The sequence below is a fragment of the Anomaloglossus baeobatrachus genome, chromosome 3, assembly GCF_048569485.1.
Source record: "Anomaloglossus baeobatrachus isolate aAnoBae1 chromosome 3, aAnoBae1.hap1, whole genome shotgun sequence".
Classification (NCBI taxonomy): Eukaryota; Metazoa; Chordata; class Amphibia; order Anura; family Aromobatidae; genus Anomaloglossus; species Anomaloglossus baeobatrachus.
The window spans coordinates 634,568,572-634,591,032 of NC_134355.1; the positions used below are offsets into that span (position 1 = coordinate 634,568,572).

The 22,461-nt window shown below is 46.2% G+C and overlaps 1 protein-coding gene across 1 annotated transcript in view; it reads right to left on the reverse strand.

Annotated features, from left to right (window-relative positions):
* RAD51AP2 (RAD51 associated protein 2) overlaps nt 1-17,189 on the reverse strand; it is an 82,880-nt gene extending 65,691 nt beyond the window's left edge. The window contains exon 1 of the mRNA XM_075338784.1: nt 14,707-17,189. Within this exon, the coding sequence (XP_075194899.1) occupies nt 14,707-17,155 (2,449 nt within the window). The 5' untranslated portion in view covers nt 17,156-17,189. The remainder of the gene's footprint in view (nt 1-14,706) is intronic.
* Nucleotides 17,190-22,461: the final 5,272 nt, after the last annotated feature.

Sequence of the window (22,461 nt, forward strand, 5' to 3'; positions counted from 1 at the left end):
GGGCAATTTGCTTCTCGGTGACACCTTTTTCTCTCGGCTCACAGGCCTCTTCACCACTCCCAGTAAAGAGCCACAGACAGGCAGTTGATGAACCAAGAAACATTTTATTGAACACAGCTTCCGCTCTTCTTTACACCTTTCAGCATCAAGTCACTTTGGCTTACAGGTTAAACTTCTTGCTGACGGTTTCCTCTTTCCCCGGTAACTTTCCCTCACCTGCAGGGGACATGCGTTAACCCCCTAGTAGCTGCACACTGAACCCTGTTTCACTGTAGGGCAGATCTAGCACAAACTACTGGCTCTGGATAAGTTCTCACCTCTCCACTTCTTTGTCAGGGCACTAACCTTCGCCTGCAGGGGCCACTTGTTATCCCCCTGATAGCTGCACTCCACTCTAGTACACACCACCGGCTCCGGACTAGTCCCAACTCTTCCACCGTTTCTCATGGGTTTCCTCTGCTTTCTAGCCAAGAGTACTCACTCAGGCTGACTGCCTCGTCTCACTCCCACACTCTGCCCCGTCACCTCAGACCGAGCTTGCTCGCCTCTCACATCTCACTGCACACTGCTCTGCCTTCAGAGACCTCCCTTCCTTCCCTGCCACTGTTACCAGGGGAACCACTGCTCTACACTGGCACCTAGTGGGGAAACTGTTTAATCACTACAACAACAGGTAACATTTTACCATTAACATTTACAATTTGCCACCATACTACTGTGGCGTCTTCAGGGGGGGAAAAACAGCTCCTTCACTACCAGGGGTCCGACTACCCCTTACAGGTGCACCCCTCTATGTGTCCTTTCTGGCTGTCTCTTTAGCGCCAAACTGTGCTAAGCTGTCTTGCGCCTCCACCACAGGGCCTGTACAAAGGTGTCTGACCTCAGTCGTATCTTGCTCCCCTTCACCGGTGATCTGTGGCGGGTTGTAGCCTTGGGCGCCTGCAACGATCTCCCAGGCCTTCGGTTTCACTAAAAGTAATGTCTTTCTTCTTTCAGTCTAGGCACCGTCCCTGTATTGCTGCCAGATCCCTCCACCCGATCTTCTAGTGGAACAGGTCACGGGACAATTGCCCTTCCGTGTAACCTGGAATCCCTTCTATCGGTGTCACCTGGGCCTAGCAAGACCCCAGGATCTCCACCGGGAACCTCTTTCTGTCTCCTTCTTTCTGTCTGCTGTCCTCTCCTGACAGCCCACCTCCTCGCTCCTCTACTCCTTCTCTAAGACTGCCCAAACTTGAACTTACTAGTTCCCCTTTCTACTCCCTGACTCCTCCCACACTCCCTCTGGCTAGGCCCCACCCCTCACCATTGGGAAAAATGGATGGGACTTACGGCCCCATGACCGGGTCATCAATGTAGGTTACTGCCTCTATCCCTGACTCGGTGTATTCCTACCAATAGGTGTGTGCAAGTTTTGTCTGTGAACCGGTAGATGACCCCCTTCTTGGGGTACCACACCTCTGGCTGAGGTGCAGTACCTCTGTGGCGACGGAAGCCTCAGGGGCGCCCAGGGGTCCCCTCTAAGCTGTCTGTGTGTCCTGGGTACTTCGTGTCTGTGCGTACACACCCTAGCCAGCCTTTGGGATTACCTGTTTGTACTCACCCAGCATGGGTGCAGTACTCAGTGGTGCCTGACCAGGTCAGGAGCGCCACATTAGCACTGCAGTTACTCACTACAGATTATTATAATGCTGCCCCTTCTGAAGCTGCTCTGAACCCTGGGTGATAAACGCTGTGGGAGTGAGAGATTAGAGTGCAGTGCCGGCTCTCTGCTTCTATCAACACCCCCATAGCTTCTGTGACTGAAGACATCATAAGGGAATGGAATTAATAATACTAAGTAATACCAATTCCATTTAAGGGGGTGCAAAATTATGTACTTTGGTCTAGGGTGTAGAAATGTGTAAATCCAGCCCTGTTGTTTGCACCTGTAATAAAGACTGACATCCTCAACCTGAAGTTCCATGTTGTGAATGTCAAATCCACTGCAACAGTCATACTAGTCTGTAGATTTTTTTGTGTACTCTGTGCTTTAGTTTTCCTAAAGTCGCACTCACAATGCTGCAACTTCAATTCACAGCATCCAGAAAATCCAGATAGAAAATCTACTGTGCATGCAGCCAGTGTGCACATACCATAAATAGGACCAACAAAAGGATTTTCCTATATAAACTAAAGCTATACTGACACTATCATACTGATTCTATACATACCTTTACTTGTGAGATCAGATGTATACTTTCTGAAATAAAGGCAAGTAAAGTTTGTGAAATGCACTGTTATTTGATTGATAGCAGACACAGAATATCTAATAGGTGGGTTGGGTTTTGCTAGTTATTCCAGACCCTGTCTGCTGCCTGTCCTTCCTCCCCCTGTCTCTATTATTGCAGAGGGTGGAAGGACCGGCAAGCGGACAGGGGATGGAATAACTAGCAAAACCCGACCCACCTATTAGATATTCTGTAACTGCTATTGTGAGGAAAGAGTTAACCTTTTTCACTGACTTAGAAAATAATAGAAATTCATTCTCCCTGGCAAGACCGAACCAGACTTATTTGCGTAATAAACTGTGAGACCAACCTCAAGGACACAGAATGTTTTGACTTAGAAACGACTGACAAACATCTTGTTATGGGAATAAGAACGTAACAGTTTGTTATGGGAGTATAAGTCATTATGTTAATTTCTCTTGCTGGGAATATGCAATCCACGCCTTAATGAATGTAGATTAATGAATATGTATGTTGCATAGTTACGCCCTAATCAACTTTGTATAACTTTGAAATGTAAACAAAATAATACAGTCTTTCTATTCGGAGCCGCACGTCTCCTAGCCTTTACGTGTATAACGGTGTCTGCCTGTTTTCATTGAAGGCTAAAGGGAGGGCAGAGGTGGGTCACCGGTACCCTCTCTGCATTCGGACATCGCTGGCAATAGCTGTGACCGTTAGGTCAATCTAACATTATCTGGCGCCCGAAAAGCAGGGACCCGTGTTTGTAATCCCAGGACGCAGTGGATTGTCTTGCCAAGCCGAGGAGGAGGTGACCAGACGTGGGGACCAGAAACACCTGGCCAGGTAAGAGTTGAACCTTATTCTTCTCTTTATGCTCCCCACATCTGATCTCCCCTCTCCTCAACGCGCAAAATGGTACACTGTGAGTAGATACTGGGTTATTGGCGGGTTTCTACTGAACTCTGAGAGAGCCTTGCCAGCTGATGCTTTCTGTGCCTTGGTGCCTTGTTTGGTTGTTTGCTTGTTTGTTTCTCTGTGTTTCTCTGCCTCTCCGTGTGTCGCGTGTCTGCTCTCCTGCGCTTTACTTCTGTGCTGTTGTCCTTGTTGGTTGTCATAGATCCCATACATCAGTGAGTGTTGAAAGGGAATAGTGTACCTGCTCTGTTCAATGGATGTGATATTCACTGCCCTAGTGTTAGTGGGAATAGCCCTGTTTGCCATTGCTATCGGATATAGAGTGTATCTCTGTTACAAGAAGGGCAACCCAGCGCCATTCAACATTCTCAGCCCTCTCTGAAGTTAGGACACCATCTTTCAGTAGGAATACAAAAGGAGTAAAGCTGGTGTCACACTAAACGACAGCGACAACGACGTCGCTGTTACGTCACCATTTTCGGTGACGTAACAGCGACCTTGTAAGTCGCTGTTATGATCGCTGCTTAGCTGTCAAACACAGCAGAAGCAGCGATCATAAGGTCGCTGTGCTACATGTTCAGAGAGCAGGGAGCCGCGCTTAGCGCTGGCTCCTTGCTCTCCTGCAGCACACATCGGGTTAATTAACCCGATGTGTGCTGCAGCTACATGTCACAGTTCAGAGAGCAGGGAGCCGCGCTTAGCGCTGGCTCCTTGCTCTCCTAGGTACAGTACACATCGGGTTAATTAACCCGATGTGTGCTGCAGCTACATGTCACAGTGCAGAGAGCAGGGAGCCGCGCGCACTGCTTAGCGCTGGCTCCTTGCTCTCCTTGCTACAGTATACATCGGGTTAATTACCCGATGCATACTGCAGCCACATGTCACAGTGCAGGAGCCGGCGCTGGCAGCAAGAGCGGAGGCTGGTAACCAGCGTAAACATCGGGTAACTAGGGAAAGGTCTTCCCTTGGTTACCCGATGTTTACGCTGGTTACAGCTTACCGCAGCTGCCAGTGCCGGCTCCTGATCGCTTCATTTCGTCGCTCTCTCGCTGTCACACACAGCGATGTGTGTGTCACAGCGGGAGAGTGACGACCAAAAAATGAAGCTGGACATTCAGCAACGACCGGCGACCTCACAGCAGGGGCCAGGTCGTTGCTGGATGTCACACACAGCGACAGCGACGGGACGTCGCTGCAACGTCACAGAAAATGGTGACGTAGCAGCGACGTCGTTGTCGTCGTCGTTATGTGTGACACCAGCTTTAGTCTCTGAGTATCTCCAGGAAAGGTGGTTCTAGACCTCACCTTAGGTAGGAATACAAAAGGAGTTAGTCTCTGAGTATCTCCAGGATAGGTAGGTTTAGTCCAAAGGACGTTCAAGGGTCTAAAAGCTGAAGAAGATAGAAGAAGAATGGTGCAATGAATATCAAAAGACAGAAGAGCTGGATGCACCCTGCAACACCTCATTACGTGTTATCATGGCAAAAGAACAGCCAGTCAGTCCAAGGACGTTTTTTTAAGACATTTGGATTGAAGGGGAAGGATCAATTGGACCCCAACAAATGGGACACAATAAGAGTTACTAGAGCAGGAGTGATAGCAGATAAATCATGGACTGAACTAGTCAGAACTCTTTCTGACATGGCAAAAACAGCCCACGATCAAGGTTGGATATATCATGAAGAATCAGACACATGGGAAGAAGCTGGGAAGAAGGCTAATAAGGAACAGCAGCTTCCTCTGTACCTGTCAGCTACTTCTGGAACAGCTCCAAAAATAGCAGGATCCCCAGGATGGACCTGCACAAACTGTGGCCAACAAAATCCGGACTGGAGTGAAAGATGTCTAGCCTGTGGAGCCCCACAGCACAAGCTACAAGCCACAGCACCCAGTGCCTCTTTATCCCGTAGTGGAAAGAAGAGTCCTGATAAGACCACCTGTTAATCCACAAAAGCCAGATGCTCCCGCTATGCAGTTCCTCGTACGTATGATGACTACGTACCCTGGACTCCAGCCCAGCAGATGGCTTTCCTGCAAAATGCTCCAGACCCGACTAGAAACCCAGTCAGTTTTTCACGTTACCTGAACCAAATACAGGTCTCCTACAGAAGCACTTGGTTGGACATGGAAGGTTTGTGTAGAGTTAAAATGTCTCCCGAACTGTATGCCAAACTCACTGCCCACCTGACAGGACATGTTCCGGACGATACCCGTAATGTGGAATCAGGCCAAGATTTCATGATAAGACTCAATCTCTTCTGCGCCCAGGAGCAAAGAACTAAGGGCACAATGGGACCAGTGCATCAAGGTCCTGTGGAGAATGTCAGCTCATTTTACTACAGATTGATGCAGTCATTTGCAGATGAAGGGCTGGACTTACAAGCGGGTGCAATATGTCGCCTGATGGTAAGATCCTTCATGGATGGAATACATGCACCTCTGGCAGAAAGATTGAAAGCATGCTGCCCAGAATGGAGGAACATGGAAGACATAGATCTTCTAGTCAACAAAGCAAGTGGCTTAGAAACCGACGCAAAGGATAAAAGGAGCAACAAGAAAGTTGTCATAGCAGCAGTGGACGGTCAGCCAGAAGGTACAAGAAGGAAGGCACCGACCTGCTACTATTGTGGGAGTCAGAGGACGTGATCAGAGACTGTAGAAAGAAGAAGAGGGACACTTAAAACTAACCCGAGAGTCAGGAGGAGAAGACTGCCTGACTTGCGGCAGCACGGGATAGGGATGCCAGAGGTCCATTTATACATGTCCCCCTTCACATTGGCAACAAGGAAATAAGAGCTTTGGTGGACTCAGGAGCCTCACGCTCCTGAACCCCAGGAACCTAGTGCCTGAAGGATCCATCTCATCTGAAGCTACTGTAGTATCCGGATTTGATGGACAAGCCCAGATAATCCCAATAACACATCCACTGAAGGTGAAACTGGGACCACACATGTTCGTGTCTAAATTCTTAGTGTCCCCCCTGGGTGGAGATGCCCTAGTGGGAGAAGATCTACTATCAAGACTACAAGCTCAGATTGTCTACAATGAAGATGGATCTGCTATCCTGCAAATTCCAGAAGATATCCCAGAAGAAATCCTGTGCACTCTCCAGATGATAGAAGATCAACCAGAATCTGATGTTACACGTGAAGTAAACACGGATCCAATACTTCTACAAGTTCCTGCAAAACTCTGGTCCACATCAAAAACTGACCTCGGCACACTACCTGTGCCCACAGTAAAAGTTTCAGTCAAGCCTGGAATTACGCCACCGCAGCTGAGACAATCCCCCCTCCCGCTACCTCTCGCAGTACATCTGCCAGTACATGGATGATTTACTACTGTGCTGCCCTAGTGAAAAGGAATGCTTACCTTTCTGGCAGAAGTAGGATGCAAAGCAAGCAGAGATAAATGCAGACGGTGGATTCCCAATGCATCGCTACTCATGCAATCGCTGTATGATTGCATAAAGAATGTTCCTTTTTCCCTTACAGAAGAAGCTCGACAAAACTTTCAAAAGCTCAAGGAACTAGTGATTGATGCACCTGCTCTGGCACTACCAAACTATGATCTCACCTTTAGTCTGTTCGTAGCAGAGCTTCAAGGATTTGCCGTAGGAGTACTCACCCAGAAGACGGACAAACATCACATAATCGGGTACTACTCCTCTCAACTTGACAACGTCACAAAAGCAGCACCAACCTGTGTCCGTGCTGTTACAGCAGTTTCAAACATACTGCAGAAAGCATCTCAAATCTCACTCGATTTCCCGACTACCATCCTTACCAGCCATTACATTTATGCTGTTCTCAATCAAGTGCAGTTGAAACACCTCTCCATGGCAAGACCAGTCAGACTCCAGTGCATGCTGTTGCTACCCCCAAACATCTCATTTGCTCGAGTTACAAGTCTAAACCTTGCTGATCTGCTGATCTTTACAAGTTTAGAAGGGGGGACAGAAGAGAGGACAGAAGAGAGTGACAAACGTACCAGTGCACCATTTGATCATGATTGTCAGGAACTCATTGAACATGAGGCAAAGCCCCTGCACAATATACAGGCAACACCGCTTACAAATCCAGACTTTGAACTTTTTGTGGATGGTAGCAGATACGCTGATGAAGCAGGCAAGTTCCACACCGGATTTGCAGTAGTGACTCTATATGCAGTCTTAGCCAAGCAACCGCTACCTCCACGCATATCTGCTCAAGAAGCAGAACTTCTTGCCCTCATCTGGGCAATTGAGTTTTTGGAAGAACGGACAACGAACATCTACACGGACTCAGCCTATGCACACGGCATTGTGCACGATTTTGGCACTATCTGGCAGACAAGAGGATTCCTCACAGCAACAGGAAATCCCATCAGGCATGGAGCCTTAGTGAAGAAACTAATGGAAGTAGCCTTGATACCAAAACAGCTAGCAATCATAAAGGTTGCTGCCCACACCAAGGCTCAACACCCGAGGCAAGGGGAAATCGCTTGGCCGATCAAACAGCAAAACAAGCCGCCTTACTCCCTTTGAAGGAGATGGAAACAGTGTCAACGACGGAGGAAGAAATGCAGAACCTCTTTGAGACACAAGAAAACGCCTCTGAGGAAGAAAAGGCCAGATGGCGGGCCAAGGGGGCAGAAAAGGTGGAGGGGATTTGGCGCCTAAACGGACTTCCCGTCCTGCCACGCAGTTGGTTCCCTGCCATTTTCCAAGTACTCCACTATCCCACACACGGTAGCACAAACTCAATCATGAACCAGATGCAACCTTATTGGGTAGCCCCCGGCTTCAGACAATGCGCCTCCCAGAGAATAAAAGCTTGTCACATCTGTCAACAGCATAATCCAGGCCAATTAACAAAAACCCCGCAAAGACACATGCCAAAGACGTTTGCCCCAATTCAAAGAGTACAAATAGACTATATACAGTTGCCAAAACATGGCATCTACGAGTTTGTACTTGTCTGTGTAGACCTCTTCTCAGGATGGCCAGATGCCTACCCTGTCAGCTCAGCCACGGCCCGAATTACAGCAAAGAAATTGGCCTGTGAGCTGGTGCCTCGGTTTGGACTCCCTGAAGTCATAGAGTCAGACCGAGGTACTCATTTCACTGGACAAGTTTTCCAGAACACCTGTGCCCTGTTAGGCATTCAGTCAGCCTTACACACACCTTACCACCCACAGTCATCAGGGAAAGTGGAAAGGTTAAATGGCACTCTAAAAGCTCAAACTAGCCAAGCAGTGGAGGAGACTGGTAGAGCATGGACAGAATGTCTCCCCATAGCTCTTTACTCTGTAAGGACCACCCCGCAGGGAAAGCACAGGCTCTCACCCTTTGAAATACTCTTTGGTAGTGCACCCAGATTAGGATGCTACTTCCCGCAGGAGTTACACCTGCAATGTGATAGCCTAACGTCTTATGTTGTTTCCCTGCAGAAGAGACTAACTGAAACCCACCAAAGGGTCTACTCTTCTCTACCTGATCCTGATGCCATTCCAGGAACCCACTTGCCTGGTGACCGGGTCTACCTAAAGAAGCACGTGAAAAAGACCCTTGAGCCACGATTCGAAGGGCCTTTGACTGTCCAGCTGACCACTCCAACCTCCGTCAAACTTGAGGGGAGATCGACATGGGTCCATGCCAGCCACTGCAAGAAGGCCTAATACCGCTGATAAGTATTTCTATGTGTACTCCCTTTTTGGGGCCTTCTACACCACGGCAGAATTCATTTGAGACCCATCATGAAGTGTTAGCTGAAAAACTTGAGATCACAGACTGCTGGATATGTACACACGCACTTGTGTCAGCCTCTTCCATGCCATACTTAGCCATACCAGTCCCGATAAACAAAGTGTTTCAATGGGGAGGCTGTTACAACAGACTATCAGTGTTCCAAGTGTTACTCTGTTTACTAGTTGCTTATGTAGTGTTCAAGTTGCTAATGGCTTTGTTTTCCCGCTGCTTGAAGCAATGTAGATACAATGATTATTCAGCACCCGTATGAAATCACTAATATGCCTTTTTTCTCTTCTCTACTCTTTCCTCTAGAAATCACCTTGGCGTATCATGATGAGACTCCTATCGAGAGGCATGCAGGCAGTCCTGGGTGACGGATGTGAGACGACACTCCCTGAGCAAACCCGCGGCTCAGAAAGTATCTGGAGGCTAGCCTGCTTTCTCTATAGTCCACAGCTTCTCGATGGCCCCCTGTCCATCAATCACGCCAATAGGGGGGATTGTGAGGAAAGAGTTAACCTTTTTCACTGACTTAGAAAATAATAGAAATTCATTCTCCCTGGCAAGACCGAACCAGACTTATTTGCGTAATAAACTGTGAGACCAACCTCAAGGACACAGAATGTTTTGACTTAGAAACGACTGACAAACATCTTGTTATGGGAATAAGAACGTAACAGTTTGTTATGGGAGTATAAGTCATTATGTTAATTTCTCTTGCTGGGAATATGCAATCCACGCCTTAATGAATGTAGATTAATGAATATGTATGTTGCATAGTTACGCCCTAATCAACTTTGTATAACTTTGAAATGTAAACAAAATAATACAGTCTTTCTATTCGGAGCCGCACGTCTCCTAGCCTTTACGTGTATAACGGTGTCTGCCTGTTTTCATTGAAGGCTAAAGGGAGGGCAGAGGGGGGTCACCGGTACCCTCTCTGCATTCGGACATCGCTGGCAATAGCTGTGACCGTTAGGTCAACCTAACACTATCAATCAAATAACAGTGTATTTCACAAACCTTACGTGTCTACATTTAAGAAAGTATACATCCGATCTCACAACTAAAGGTATGTATAGAATCAGCATGATAGTGCCAGTATAGCACTGGCTTAGTTTATATATGAAAATCCTGGTGGTTGGTCCTCTTTAACCCCTTAACGACCTTTGACGTACTGGGTACGTCACGGTGACATGGTGCTAAACGACCCATGACGTACCCAGTACGTCATGGCGAAATCGCGGTCCCGGAGCCCCGGGGAGTCCAATTTCTTTGATTAAACGGTAGATTCGGGAAGGAGGGGACCTCTGCCTGACCTCAGGAGTGGTGGTGCCTCCTCCCCGAACCTACAGAGGCTGTGATTGGCTGACAAACGCCGCTCAGCCAATTACAGTCACTGTAATGTTCCAGCCATTGAAAATGGCTGGAACATTTAAATCCAGCCCCGATCAGTGCTGCTGTAGCACTGGCCATTGGCTGGATCTGGGTGATCGGTGCTTCACCCGCCCCCAGCTCTGATTGGAGAGATCGGTCTTGTGACCGCGCTCTCCAATCAATGTGGATCTGCGGCCTGTGACCGTCCCTGGAAGCCGAGGAGAGCGGTCTCTGCGGGTGCCCATCGGTAAGTTGCCGCCCGCCCCTGTCCCCGATCGCCCGCCCCTGTCCCCCCCTGTCCCCGATCGCCCTGCCAGCCCCGCCGCTGTCTCCGATCGCCCCCGCCGCTGTCTCCGATCGCCCCGCCCGCCCCTGCCGCTGTCTCCGATCGCCCCGCCCGCCACCGCCGCTGTCTCCGGTCGCCCCGCCCGCCACCGCCGCTGTCTCCGATACCCCCGCCCGCCACCACCAGCCCCGCCGCGGCTCCGATCGCCCCGCCGCGGCTCCGATCGCCCCGCTGCTGCTCCCGATCCACCGCTGTCCCCGCCGCCACGCTCCCGATCCACCGCTGTCCCCGCCGCCACGCTTGCCACTGTCCCCGCCGCTGCTCCGGATCCACCGCTGTCCCCGCCGCCACGCTCGCCACTGTCCCCACCGCTGCTCCGAATCCACCGCTGTCCCCGCCGCCACGCTCGCCACTGTCCCCACCGCTGCTCCGGATCCACCGCTGTCCCCGCCGCCACTGTCCCCACCGCTGCTCCGGATCCACCGCTGTCCCCGCCGCCACGCTCGCCACTGTCCCCACCGCTGCTCCGGATCCACCGCTGTACCCGCCGCCACGCTCGCCACTGTCCCCACCGCTGCTCCGGATCCACCGCTGTCCCCGTCGCCACGATCGCCACTGTCCCCACCGCTGCTCCGGATCCACCACTGTCCCTGCCGCCACGCTCGCCACTGTCCCCACCGCTGCTCCGGATCCACCGCTGTCCCCGTCGCCACGCTCGCCACTGTCCCCACCGCCGCTCCCGATCCACCGCTGACCCCGCCTGCTCTCTCCCATCCTCTTCATCTACTGCCCCCTCTCACCCTCCTCAATCTGTTGCCTCCTTCATCTGCTGCCTCTTCTGTCTGCTGTGATCCTGCTGCCTAGATCCATCCTGTAAGGTAGGTATCCCCATCTCACCTCCCTCCCCCCCATCCTCTGCCGCTCCTCCATCCGCTGCGCCATTTCCCATCTTCCATCCGCTGCGCCCTTTCCCATCCTCTGCCGCTCCTCCATCCGCTGCGCACTTTCCCATCTTCCATCCGCTGCGCCCTTTCTCATCTGCCGCCCCGCCCTCTCGCATCACATTATCCAGCGCAGTTGCTCGCTTCCAGACTGCAGTGGATGATGCGATGCGAGACTCGTGCATTGCTCTCACGTTTGGCACTGGTCTTAGTGGCAGGCGCTCTTTTTTTTTTTATTCATTTTTTTTTTTTTTTACTGATGTCTGTATTTTTTATTTCGACTAACTATTTTTTTTGTATGGGGGGGGGTCTAGTTTCCAAAATGGGATCACATGTGGGGGAGCTCCATTGTTTAGGCACCTCAGGGGGTCTCCAAATGAAACATGGCGTCTGCTAATAATTCCAATCAATTTTACTGTGAAATGGCGCTCCTTCTCTTCTGAGCCCCGCTGTACGCCCAAACAATTGATTTCCACCACATATGAGGTACCTGTGTACTCAGGAGAAATTGCACAATACATTTTATGGTGCATTTTTTCCTCATACCCTTGTGGAAAAAAAAGCTACCTGTTTGAAAAAACAATTTTGTGGTAAAAAAAAAGAATAAAATATTTTCACGGCTGAACATTACAAACGTTTGTGAAGCCTCCAGGGGTTCAAAGTGCTCACTAAACAGCTAGATAAATTCCATGAGGGGTCTAATTTCCAAAATGGGGTCAATTGTGAGGGAGCTCCATTGTTTAGGCACTTCAGGGGGGTCTCCAAACGCAACATGGCGTCCGCTAATAATTCCAACCAATTTTGCTGTGAAATGGCGCTCCTTGCCTTCCGAGTCCTGCCGTGTGCCCAAACATTTGATTTCCACCACATATGGGGTATCTTCGTACTCAGGAGAAAATGCACAATACATTTTATGGTGCATTTTTTCCTGATACCCTTGTAATAAAAAAAGCTACCTGGTTGAAGCAACAGTTTTGTGGTAAAAAAAAAAATTTTTCTTTTCACGGCTCAACGTTATAAACTTCTGTGAAGCCCCCAGGGGTTCAAAGTGCACATCTAGAAAAAATAGTTGAGGGCTCTAGTTTCCAAAATGGGGTCACTTATGGGGGAGCTCCATTGTTTAGGCACCTCAGGGAGTCTTCAAACCCATCATGGCGTCAGCTAATGATTGCAGTTAATTTTGCACTCAAAAATTCAAATGGCGCTCCTTGCCTTCCGAGTCCTGCCGTGTGCCCAAACATTTGATTTCCACCACATATGGGGTATCTGCGTACTCAGGAGAAAATGCACAATACATTTTATGGTGCATTTTTTCCTGATACCCTTGTGATAAAAAAAAGCTACTTGGTTGAAGCAACAGTTTTGTGGTAAAACAATTTTTTTTCCTTTTCACGGCTCAACGTTATAAAATTCAGTGAAGCCCCCAGGGGTTCAAAGTGCACATCAAACATCTAGAAAAAATATTTGAGGGCTCTAGTTTCCAAAATGGGGTCACTTATGGGGGAGCTCCATTGTTTAGGTACCTCAGGGAGTCTTCAAACCCGACATGGCGTCTGCTAATGAGTGCAGCTAATTTTGCACTCAAAAATTCAAATGGCGCTCCTTGCCTTCCGAGTCCTGCCGTGTGCCCAAACATTTGATTTCCACCACATATGGGGTATCTGCATACTCAGGAGAAAATGCACGATACATTTTATGATGCATTTTTCCTGATACCCTTGTGAAAATACTAATTTTTATGGCTAAAGTAACATTTTTGTGTTAAAAAAGTAACATTTTCATTTTTTCGTCTACATTGCTTTGGTTGCTGTGAAGCTCCTAAAGGGTTAATAAACTTCTTGGATGTGGTTTTGAGCAGAGTGAGGGGTACAGATTTTAGAATGGGGTCACTTTTGGGTATTTTCTGTTGCCTAGGTTTCTCAAATCACTCCAAATGTGATGTGGTAGCTAAAAAAGTTTTTTTTGTAAATTTTGTTGGAAAAATGAGAAATTGCTGATGAACTTTGAACCCTTCTAACTTCCTAATGGAAATTTTTTTTTTTTCAAAAATTGCACTGGTGTAAAGCAGACAAGTGGGAAATGTTATTTAGTAACTATTTTGTGTGACATATCTTTTAGATTTATGGGCATAAAATTTCAAATTTTGAAAATTGCAAAATTTTCGCCAAATTTCCGAAATTTTCACAAATAAACGCAAAACATATCGGCCTAAATTTACCACTGACATGAAGTACAATATGTCACGAAAAAACAATCTCAGAATCGCCAGGATCCGTTGAAGTGTTCCATAGTTATAACCTGTCAAAGTCACACTGGTCAAAATTGCAAAACATGACCGGGTCTTTAAGGTGAAAACAGGCTGGGGGCTGAAGGGGTTAAAGGAACAGCACACTCTATTGTATAATATTTTGCTGGATGTATCGTAATAATATGTCAGGCTCTATTACACAATGGATCTATCATAAATAGGGATGATCGAATACCTCAAATATTCGGCTTCGCAAATATTTTCCGAATACTTCGACACTTCTCGACTATTCGATGCGCAATGTAAGTCTATTGGAAGCCCGAATAGTACCGAATAGTTGTTATTTGGGTTTCCCATAGACTTACATTGCACATCGAATATTCGCGAATAGTCGAATACTGGCAAGGTATTTGGAAAATATTCGCGAAGCCGAATAATCGAAGTATTAGATCATCCCTAATCATAAACTAAATTGGTCCCTCTGTAATAACTAAAGCCATGACCCTATAACGAGCTTTGGTTAATTTTGTGTAAATAATACCGAAGTGGAAATTGAACCTCTCGGAAGTCATTTTAATATTAATATACATGTTGCTATTAGAGTTGAGCGAATACCAAACTATTTGTACTCACTATACTCATAACGAGTGCTGTCTGATACTCTCGTATTTGTGTCCAAATAGCATGTGCAATGCAAGTCAATGGGGAATATTCGCAATGTAACGAATAACCCAAATTCCACACTATTTGCTACTCTCACAAATAGTACGGTATTCGGGTTACTCGTTACTTTGCGAGTTTTTCCTCACTGACTTGCATTGTACATGCTATTTGGAATGAATACGCGAGTATTAGACAGTATTCGATATGAGTATAGCGAGTACAAATAGTTAGGTAGTCGCTCAACTCTAGTTGTTATTCCTACTAAAAAAGAAAATATTGTATTGGTGTCCCACTGTTACGATTCCACTTACCTACATTATGAGCAGAATACAAGGACTCCTCATCGCCTGGGTAAGAAGACATACTTTTCTGAGGCACCTCTTGCTCACTGACCTCAGCTGCAATCTTCCTATCATATCCATAGTCTTTCATGGTCACCAAGTCGTCTACATTACTATCAACTATCACTTCATGACTGGGAGAATTCTCTTTTATTTCCTCCTGCAGGTCCTTGTTTTTTCCACAAGCTACTTCAAGTCTGTCTTCTTCTTCTGTGTTAATAGTGTCCACCTTTTCTACTTCAATCATATGGAACATCTTCAGCTCTGCTAAAACCAAATCAAACTGGGCTTTCATTTCAAAATCTGTATTTTTCTGCATTGCTTTATTCTCGGAAGCATCAGTGAAATCTTTTCTAAGCGCTAGTGATGCTTCGTCTTTAATTTCTTTTATTGAATCGCATTCTTGCTTACTGTTTTCATCTGCTATAGTGTCTACATCCACAGAAGACCCGGGGCTCTTGTTCAAATAATCATCCAAAATGGATAAATTCACATTTTCTTCTTCCATACTATCTAAACTGGAAGTCATATCCACTTGAACATCTTCATTTTTACATTCTATATTGTGCTGACGAGCGGCATCACTGCTCATATTCCCTGTTTGGACTTTATTTCTTTCTTTACCTTTGGTTTGTTTTGTACAGGATTCATGTTTGTGCTCTGTTTCTATGATTTGGCACTCAGATTTGCACCCTGAGGGATTTTCCTCCATTGTAGTCATGTTCTCCTGTCTGGGTCTGTTTTTGTAAAGCAACATCTCATTCCGGAAGGAACAATATGTGTTCTTGCGACTTTCTGGTTCCACCAAACATTTCTCTAAACAGATTTTTTTAAACCGCTCAGTGTAAGACACCTGCTTTGAACACGTAGTCTTTACAGAACATTCTTCATTATTTCCAGATGTCTCTTTTTCAGGCTGTTTAGTGTCAACTTCGCTCTGAAAGTGTGAAGGAAAACAGAAGTCTTGTTTGTTAAGTGCAGTTTTATATTCCAGATGAGCTCTTCTAGTGCTGATATTTATATTTTCGGTGCCAAGAGAAACCTCCACTTCTGCTTGCTCATATTGTAAGACTCCGTGTCTCAATGCAAATGATTCGTCAGTCATTTGTGAACAAGTCGTTTGGGAGCCAGGGCTGGGAAAAAATAAGAAATCATCTTTTGTTGCTGCAAGTATTGCAAAGTTGACGTCAAGCCATGTTGAAAATGTTTTTACGCTTGGCGAAAAGGAGTTGCCAAAGTGACGATTTTTCTTAACAATACAAGGCAATAACGATTTATTTTTTGGAGGACTTTTTAATTTTTCTTCCTGTATCATCCTCCTTTCACAAGCTGTCCAATTGAGACAATTTTGTCCTTGCCTCTCACCTGGTTCGGTGTGGTTAACATCGCTAAGAATAACATCTGCAGTTAGTATACAGGGATGCGCTGACAGTCTGACATGCAGATTAATATTACTGTCATTGTTGTTTGTCAAACAACGGCTTTCATCAGAGTCGGCCGGAACTTTACTGTGTCCTTTCTGTTGCAGACTACCGCATAGCGTCCTATAATCAACAGAACTGTCAGTTTGAGGAATGAAAGTGCTACTAAAAACCTCTTCTGCAACACCAAGTGAAGAAGATGATATAACCAATGACTTTACCGCTGACCCAAAGTAACATCCATCATCACACATTTTAGAACCGGCTTTGACATTGCAAAATGTTCCTTGAGCACTAAGTAACATAGACATATTTTTCTCCAAAGAGGCTTCTATCTTTTCACAAGGTTTTACATTTCTGTCTTGGTCCTTCGTTTCTATTTTAGTACAAGGAATATAATCTGTATCTGTTTTGGTAAAATAATGAGGCAAGACGCCATATTGGTTTATGATCACGGGTCTTTTTGTTCTCTTCTCTTCACTATCTAGCGGTGCACTTGGTTTCCTCTTGCGCCATAGATTCTTCATTTTCGTGGATCCCAGTATATTTCTGTTCCAAATTCTCTCCTTGACCGGATCGAGAGTAAAAATATCATAACGAGTGCCTATAAAACCTTCATCACCAACAGGTATCTTGTGGAGGGCTGTAGTGTGTTCATTTAGTATGTGTGACCCACTAGCCGTGGACTCTCTGGGTATAAATATACAGTTATTGCCAGAAATAGGCCATGAATCATGCAAGTAATAACCATTGTATGCTGATACAATGTAATTCTCCCAGATTAAGTCTAGTTGGGAAAGTATCACGTCCTCCATGGATAAATGAATTATTAAGTGAGGGAAATGTGTGCTTTCCAGGCTGTACGCTTCTTTTTCGACTGTGACTCCCACCAGAGAATCCCCTTCTGTGGCCATCTGCATTTGTTGGGACTGCAATGTTCCCCTGTATTTCTGCCATATGTCATCCACTTCTGTGTTTGACTGCTGTCCTCGGTACATTTTACTAATTTCACAAATCTTCGCAAAATGAAAAAGGAGCCTGTGAACAAGAAATAACACATAAATGAAAAGGAGGCGTAACACATAACTAGTCAGTTTAGATCATAACAAAAAGTTTGTTTTTAATCAAAGACTCCTATATGCGCATTACTGGAGATAGGCATGTGTAGAAAGCATTTTCACAGCTGTCGTCTCACTGATCTCCGAATATTACTTGCAGAAATTCATGCAAATATATATCCATCTGTATGTGCCGTGACAGAAATATCTACACTGTGTGCAGAATTATTGGGCAAATGAGTATTTTGATCCCATGATAATTTTTATACATGTCGTCCTACTCCAAGCTGTATAGGCTTGAAAGCCAACTACCAATTAAGTAAATCAGGTGATGTGCATCTCTGTAATGAGGAGGGGTGTGGTGTAATGACATCAACACACTATATAAGGGGTGCATAATTATTAGGCAACTTCCTTTCCTTTGGCAAAATGGGTCAGAAGAGAGATTTGACGGGCTCTGAAAAGTCCAAAATTGTGAGATGTCTTGCAGAGGGATGCAGCGGTCTTGAAATTGCCAAACTTTTGGAGCGTGATCACCGAACAATCAAGCGTTTCATGGCAAATAGCCAACAGGGTCGCAAGAAGTGTGTTGGGCAAAAAAGGCGCAAAATAACTGCTCATGAATTGAGGAAAATCAAGTGTGAAGCTGCCAAGATGCCATTTGCCACCAGTTTGGCCATATTTCAGAGCTACAAAGTTACTGGAGTATCAAAAAGCACAAGGTGTGCCATACTCAGGGACATGGCCAAGGTAAGGATGGCTGAAAAACGACCACTCTTGAACAAGAAACATAAGATAAATTGTCAAGACTGGGCCAAGAAATATCTTAAGACTGATTTTTTCAAAGGTTTTATGGACTGATGGAATGAGAGGGACTCTTGATGGGCCAGATGGATGGGCCAGAGGCTGGATCAGTAAAGGGCAGAGAGCTCCACTCTGACTCAGAAACCAGCAAGGTGGAGGTGGGGTACTGGTATGGGCTGGTATCATCAAAGATAAACTTGTGGGACCTTTTCAGGTTGAGGATAGAGTGAAGCTCAACTCCCAGACCTACTGCCAGTTTCTGGAAGACAACTTCTTCAAGCAGTGGTACAGGAAGAAGTCAGTATCATTCAAGAAAACATGATTTTTATGCAGGCCAATGCTCCATCACATGCATCCAACTACTCCACCGCTTGGATGGCCAGTAAAGGGCTAAAAGATGAAAAAATAATGACATGGCCCCCTTCTTTACCTGATCTGGACCCCATAGAGAACCTGTGATCCCTCATAAAATGTAAGATCTACAGTGAGGGAAAACAGTACACCTCTTAGATTAGTGTCTGGGAGGCTGTAGTGGCTGCTGCATGCAATGTTAATCGTAAACAGAGGAAGCAACTGACAGAATCTATGGATGGTAGGTTGTTGAGTGTCATCATAAAGAAAGGTGGCTATATTGGTCACTAATTTTTTGGGGTTTTGTTTTTGTATATCAAAAATGTTTATTTCTAAATTTTGTGCATTTATATTGGTTTACCTGGTGAAAATAAACAAGTGAGATAGGAATATATTTGGTTTTTATTAAGTTGCCTAATAATTCTGCACAGTTATAGTTACCTGCACAAACAGATATCCTCCTAAGATAGCCAAATCTAAAAAAAAAAACACCACAACTTCCAAAAATATTAAGCTTTGATTTTTGAGTCTTTTGGGTTGATTGAGAACATAGTTGTTGATCAATAATAAAAAAAATCCTCAAAAATACAACTTGCCTAATAATTCTGCACACAGTGTATGGCAGGGTTATAATAACCTCATCGTCAGAGCTCATATAAAGAAAAGCCATGGTATAGAAAAGAAAAAGAAAAACACAGTCTATTCTATCTATCTTACAAATCACTAAAGATACGTGCCCACGATCAGGAATAGCAGTGTTTTGTAGACAGTGTGTTTTTGCTGCAAAACGCGCTGTACAGTAGAAGAACAGAGGAAGGGATCAATACAAATTCCGTGCCTATTGTGCTTCTTTTCTCCACAGGTAAACTGACCTGCGGAGCAGCTTTCCGAGCCACAGCATGACAGTTTATGCTTGCGGAGACGCGAGTGTTCTCCGCAGGGAGAACAGAGAAAAAGTCTACAGCGGCCCGAAATCTGATTATGGGCATGTTCCGATGCGGTCTCCTGAGAAAAACACTTGCGTCTCCACATTAAAGTGCCAGGACGCAGCATGTCCGGATCGTATGCACCCACCCTTATAACCATTTGTTTGATCCAAACACAAAAATGTATCATACGAGCTGAGTACAATTACATTTTGGGGTTGGATCCCAAAGTTAGAACAGGTTTTAAAATAAAAATGAATAAATAAAAACTTCAATTTTAGATAATAAAGTCTACTTTTTGGGCTATGTTTCCAAGAGTATGTAAAAAATTGTTTGACTTTCATCCAGAAAAATAGATAATTTTCAACTTAATTCTGTTCTTATACATCAGAAGCTAAAATTAACAAAATCAGTATTGGCATGTTAAATAATTGCAATACATTAATTGTAGCAATGCAGCTATGTAAAAATTAGATGCTGAACAGCTGATCAGTATGCGATCCAGTGTTTTTTTTATGTACCCATAGAATTAAATACGACAATCTCATCCGTCATACGGTAGAAAGTAATGCAGGCTACGATTGTTTTCATGTGCAGATTTGGTCTGTGAAATACACTTAATTGAATAACATTGGTCCGAGTGCTATCACTTTTTCACAGACTGCACCAGGAAAATCCCATGCCCACTGTGCGTGTGCAGGTGAAAACTGACCTGTGATGTGGCTTTCCTGAGCTGCAGCATGTCATGACGCATCTATAAGGGATAAGCAGGTTACAATGCCAAAACTCCCCCCCTCCATATCTACCTAAAATAAAGACGATAACCACGACTTTATTGCACGAATGGCCAAAGCTTTATTTAACAGTATATATGTATCCAAACTCGTGGCTCAACATGCCACCCATTGTTAAACATAACCTTTTACATATATACCTTTATAACCAAACCACCGATAGATCCGTCCGAGAGGCCAACCATCATTCCTATCCCCCAGCCGTAACCTCCAACCGGCCCAGAGGACCACCTCGGCCGTGACCAACCGACCTGAGGTGAGGGGTAATAAGTACGTTCCATCGTTAGCAAACCTGCAGGACCTCCGCCCACAAGTTCCAATCCAATCCGAAGCCACTCCCCCTGAGCGACTTCGTACCAACAAACCAACTGTCGGTACTCCCAACCTCTCTGATGGACCTATCACCCCGCTGTGACAACAAAACAATTTTTTTTAATTTTTTTTTAAGAACCGTCACCCTTTTACTTTTTTTTTTATATATACATATGAGGGCAGGCGGGTGGGACACAAAACTTGCAACGACAAAGAGGTAACCTAGGCACAACCCCCTTTATACCTCCTACAACACCCCACCCCTTCCCTGCTCTCGCCCAATCCCCCATGCAGTTCTTTCTACCAATCCTATGGCCCCATATACAGCCCCATTATAACTACCCAACTTAACCCTTTACTACCCTGCACCCTCCCGATCGTCATGGGGCCTATTCACCCCTATGGGGCTCACTGCCCATCTTGACGCATCTATAAGGGATAAGCAGGTTACAATGCCAAAACTCCCCCCCTCCATATCTACCTAAAATAAAGACGATAACCACGGCTTTATTGCATGAATGGCCACAGCTTTATTTAACAGTATATATGTATCCAAACTCATGGCTCAACATGCCACACATTGTTAAACATAACCTTATACATAAATACCTTTATAACCAAACCACCGATAGATCCGTCCGAGAGGCCAACCATCATTCCTATCCCCCAGCCGTAACCTCCAACCGGCCCAGAGGACCACCTCGGCCGTGACCAACCGACCTGAGGTGAGGGGTAATAACGTTCCATCGTTAATTATCCCTCCCCAGAACCTGCAGGACCTCCGCCCACAAGTTCCAATCCAATCCGAAGCCACTCCCCCTGAGCGACTTCGTACCAACAAACCGACTGTCGGTACTCCCAACCTCTCTGACGGACCTATCACCCCGCCACAGACCGGCCAAGTGACACCTTACTTGGCCCGGGCCCTCCACACACCCAGCCCTTGCTCCAAACCATCCCTCAAACCCAACATCCACAAATCTAACCCTACGTCCGTGAGATGGACTCCATCTCGCCTCAAATACTGCTCGGTGGACTCCTCCAGTTCTCTATGTCGCACCACCAAACCCCCGTTTCGTGCCACAAACCTGCCAATCGTCCGGTTTAATTTGCTCCGGGCCCTGTTGATACGGTCCACTGACCTCCCAAAACGCCACTGCGTCTGGGCTATGATATCCAACCAGACAATTACAATACCCGGGAACGCCCTCCACAAATGTAACAATTCCAGCTTTATATCTCTCTTCACTTCTCTCGCCGACCTCACTCCCAGATCATTCCATCCCACATGCAAAATCAACACATCCGGGTCGCGATCAATGCGGCTATAATACACCACCTCAGGGCGCACTCTACTCCAGGTCATGCCCCGAATTCCAAGCCATTTTACGCGAGCTTCCGTCACCACCACTCCGAGCTGCCGACCGTCGTGACGAACATCCGCCCGCAAAGCTCCCCAATACACATAGGAGTGCCCGAGAATCCACACAAGGCATGGACCTACAAAATATAAAGACCATGAATCAAACAGCAACTGAAACAAGAAAAAATTGCACACCAGAATCATAACTCAAACAAGGAGACCCAACTCACTAAACCGTCACCTGACCAGGTGAGGTCTAATGTACAAACGAAACCTGGAAGATTCCCATCTCCCAATCCGTCGGATCCAATACTCACTCAACCCCCACCTAGCGGCTTCAGCTGCTGCCCCAATCCGGAAGGAGTGAGATCCGTACACACTTTGCTCCTCCCCCACCCATGCTAAAGCCGTCTCCAGCACTGCAATGAACTGGAATCGCGATAAAGCATATCCATCCACATGCCTAAGGAAAATGCCGGGGTACCCACCTCGCACCCTTAAAAACTCCGTCACCTGTACCACTGGGCATAACTGGTGTCCTGGCAATTCAAACAACACTACCAGGCGCCTCCGGCCGCCCTGATCCGTTTTTGAAAAACGTAGCCGACATTCCACTCTATCCACCCCAAGCATTACGTCCTCCATCAACAAACCACCTATCGCTTGTTTAGTCGGGCTGACCAATTCTCCAATGTG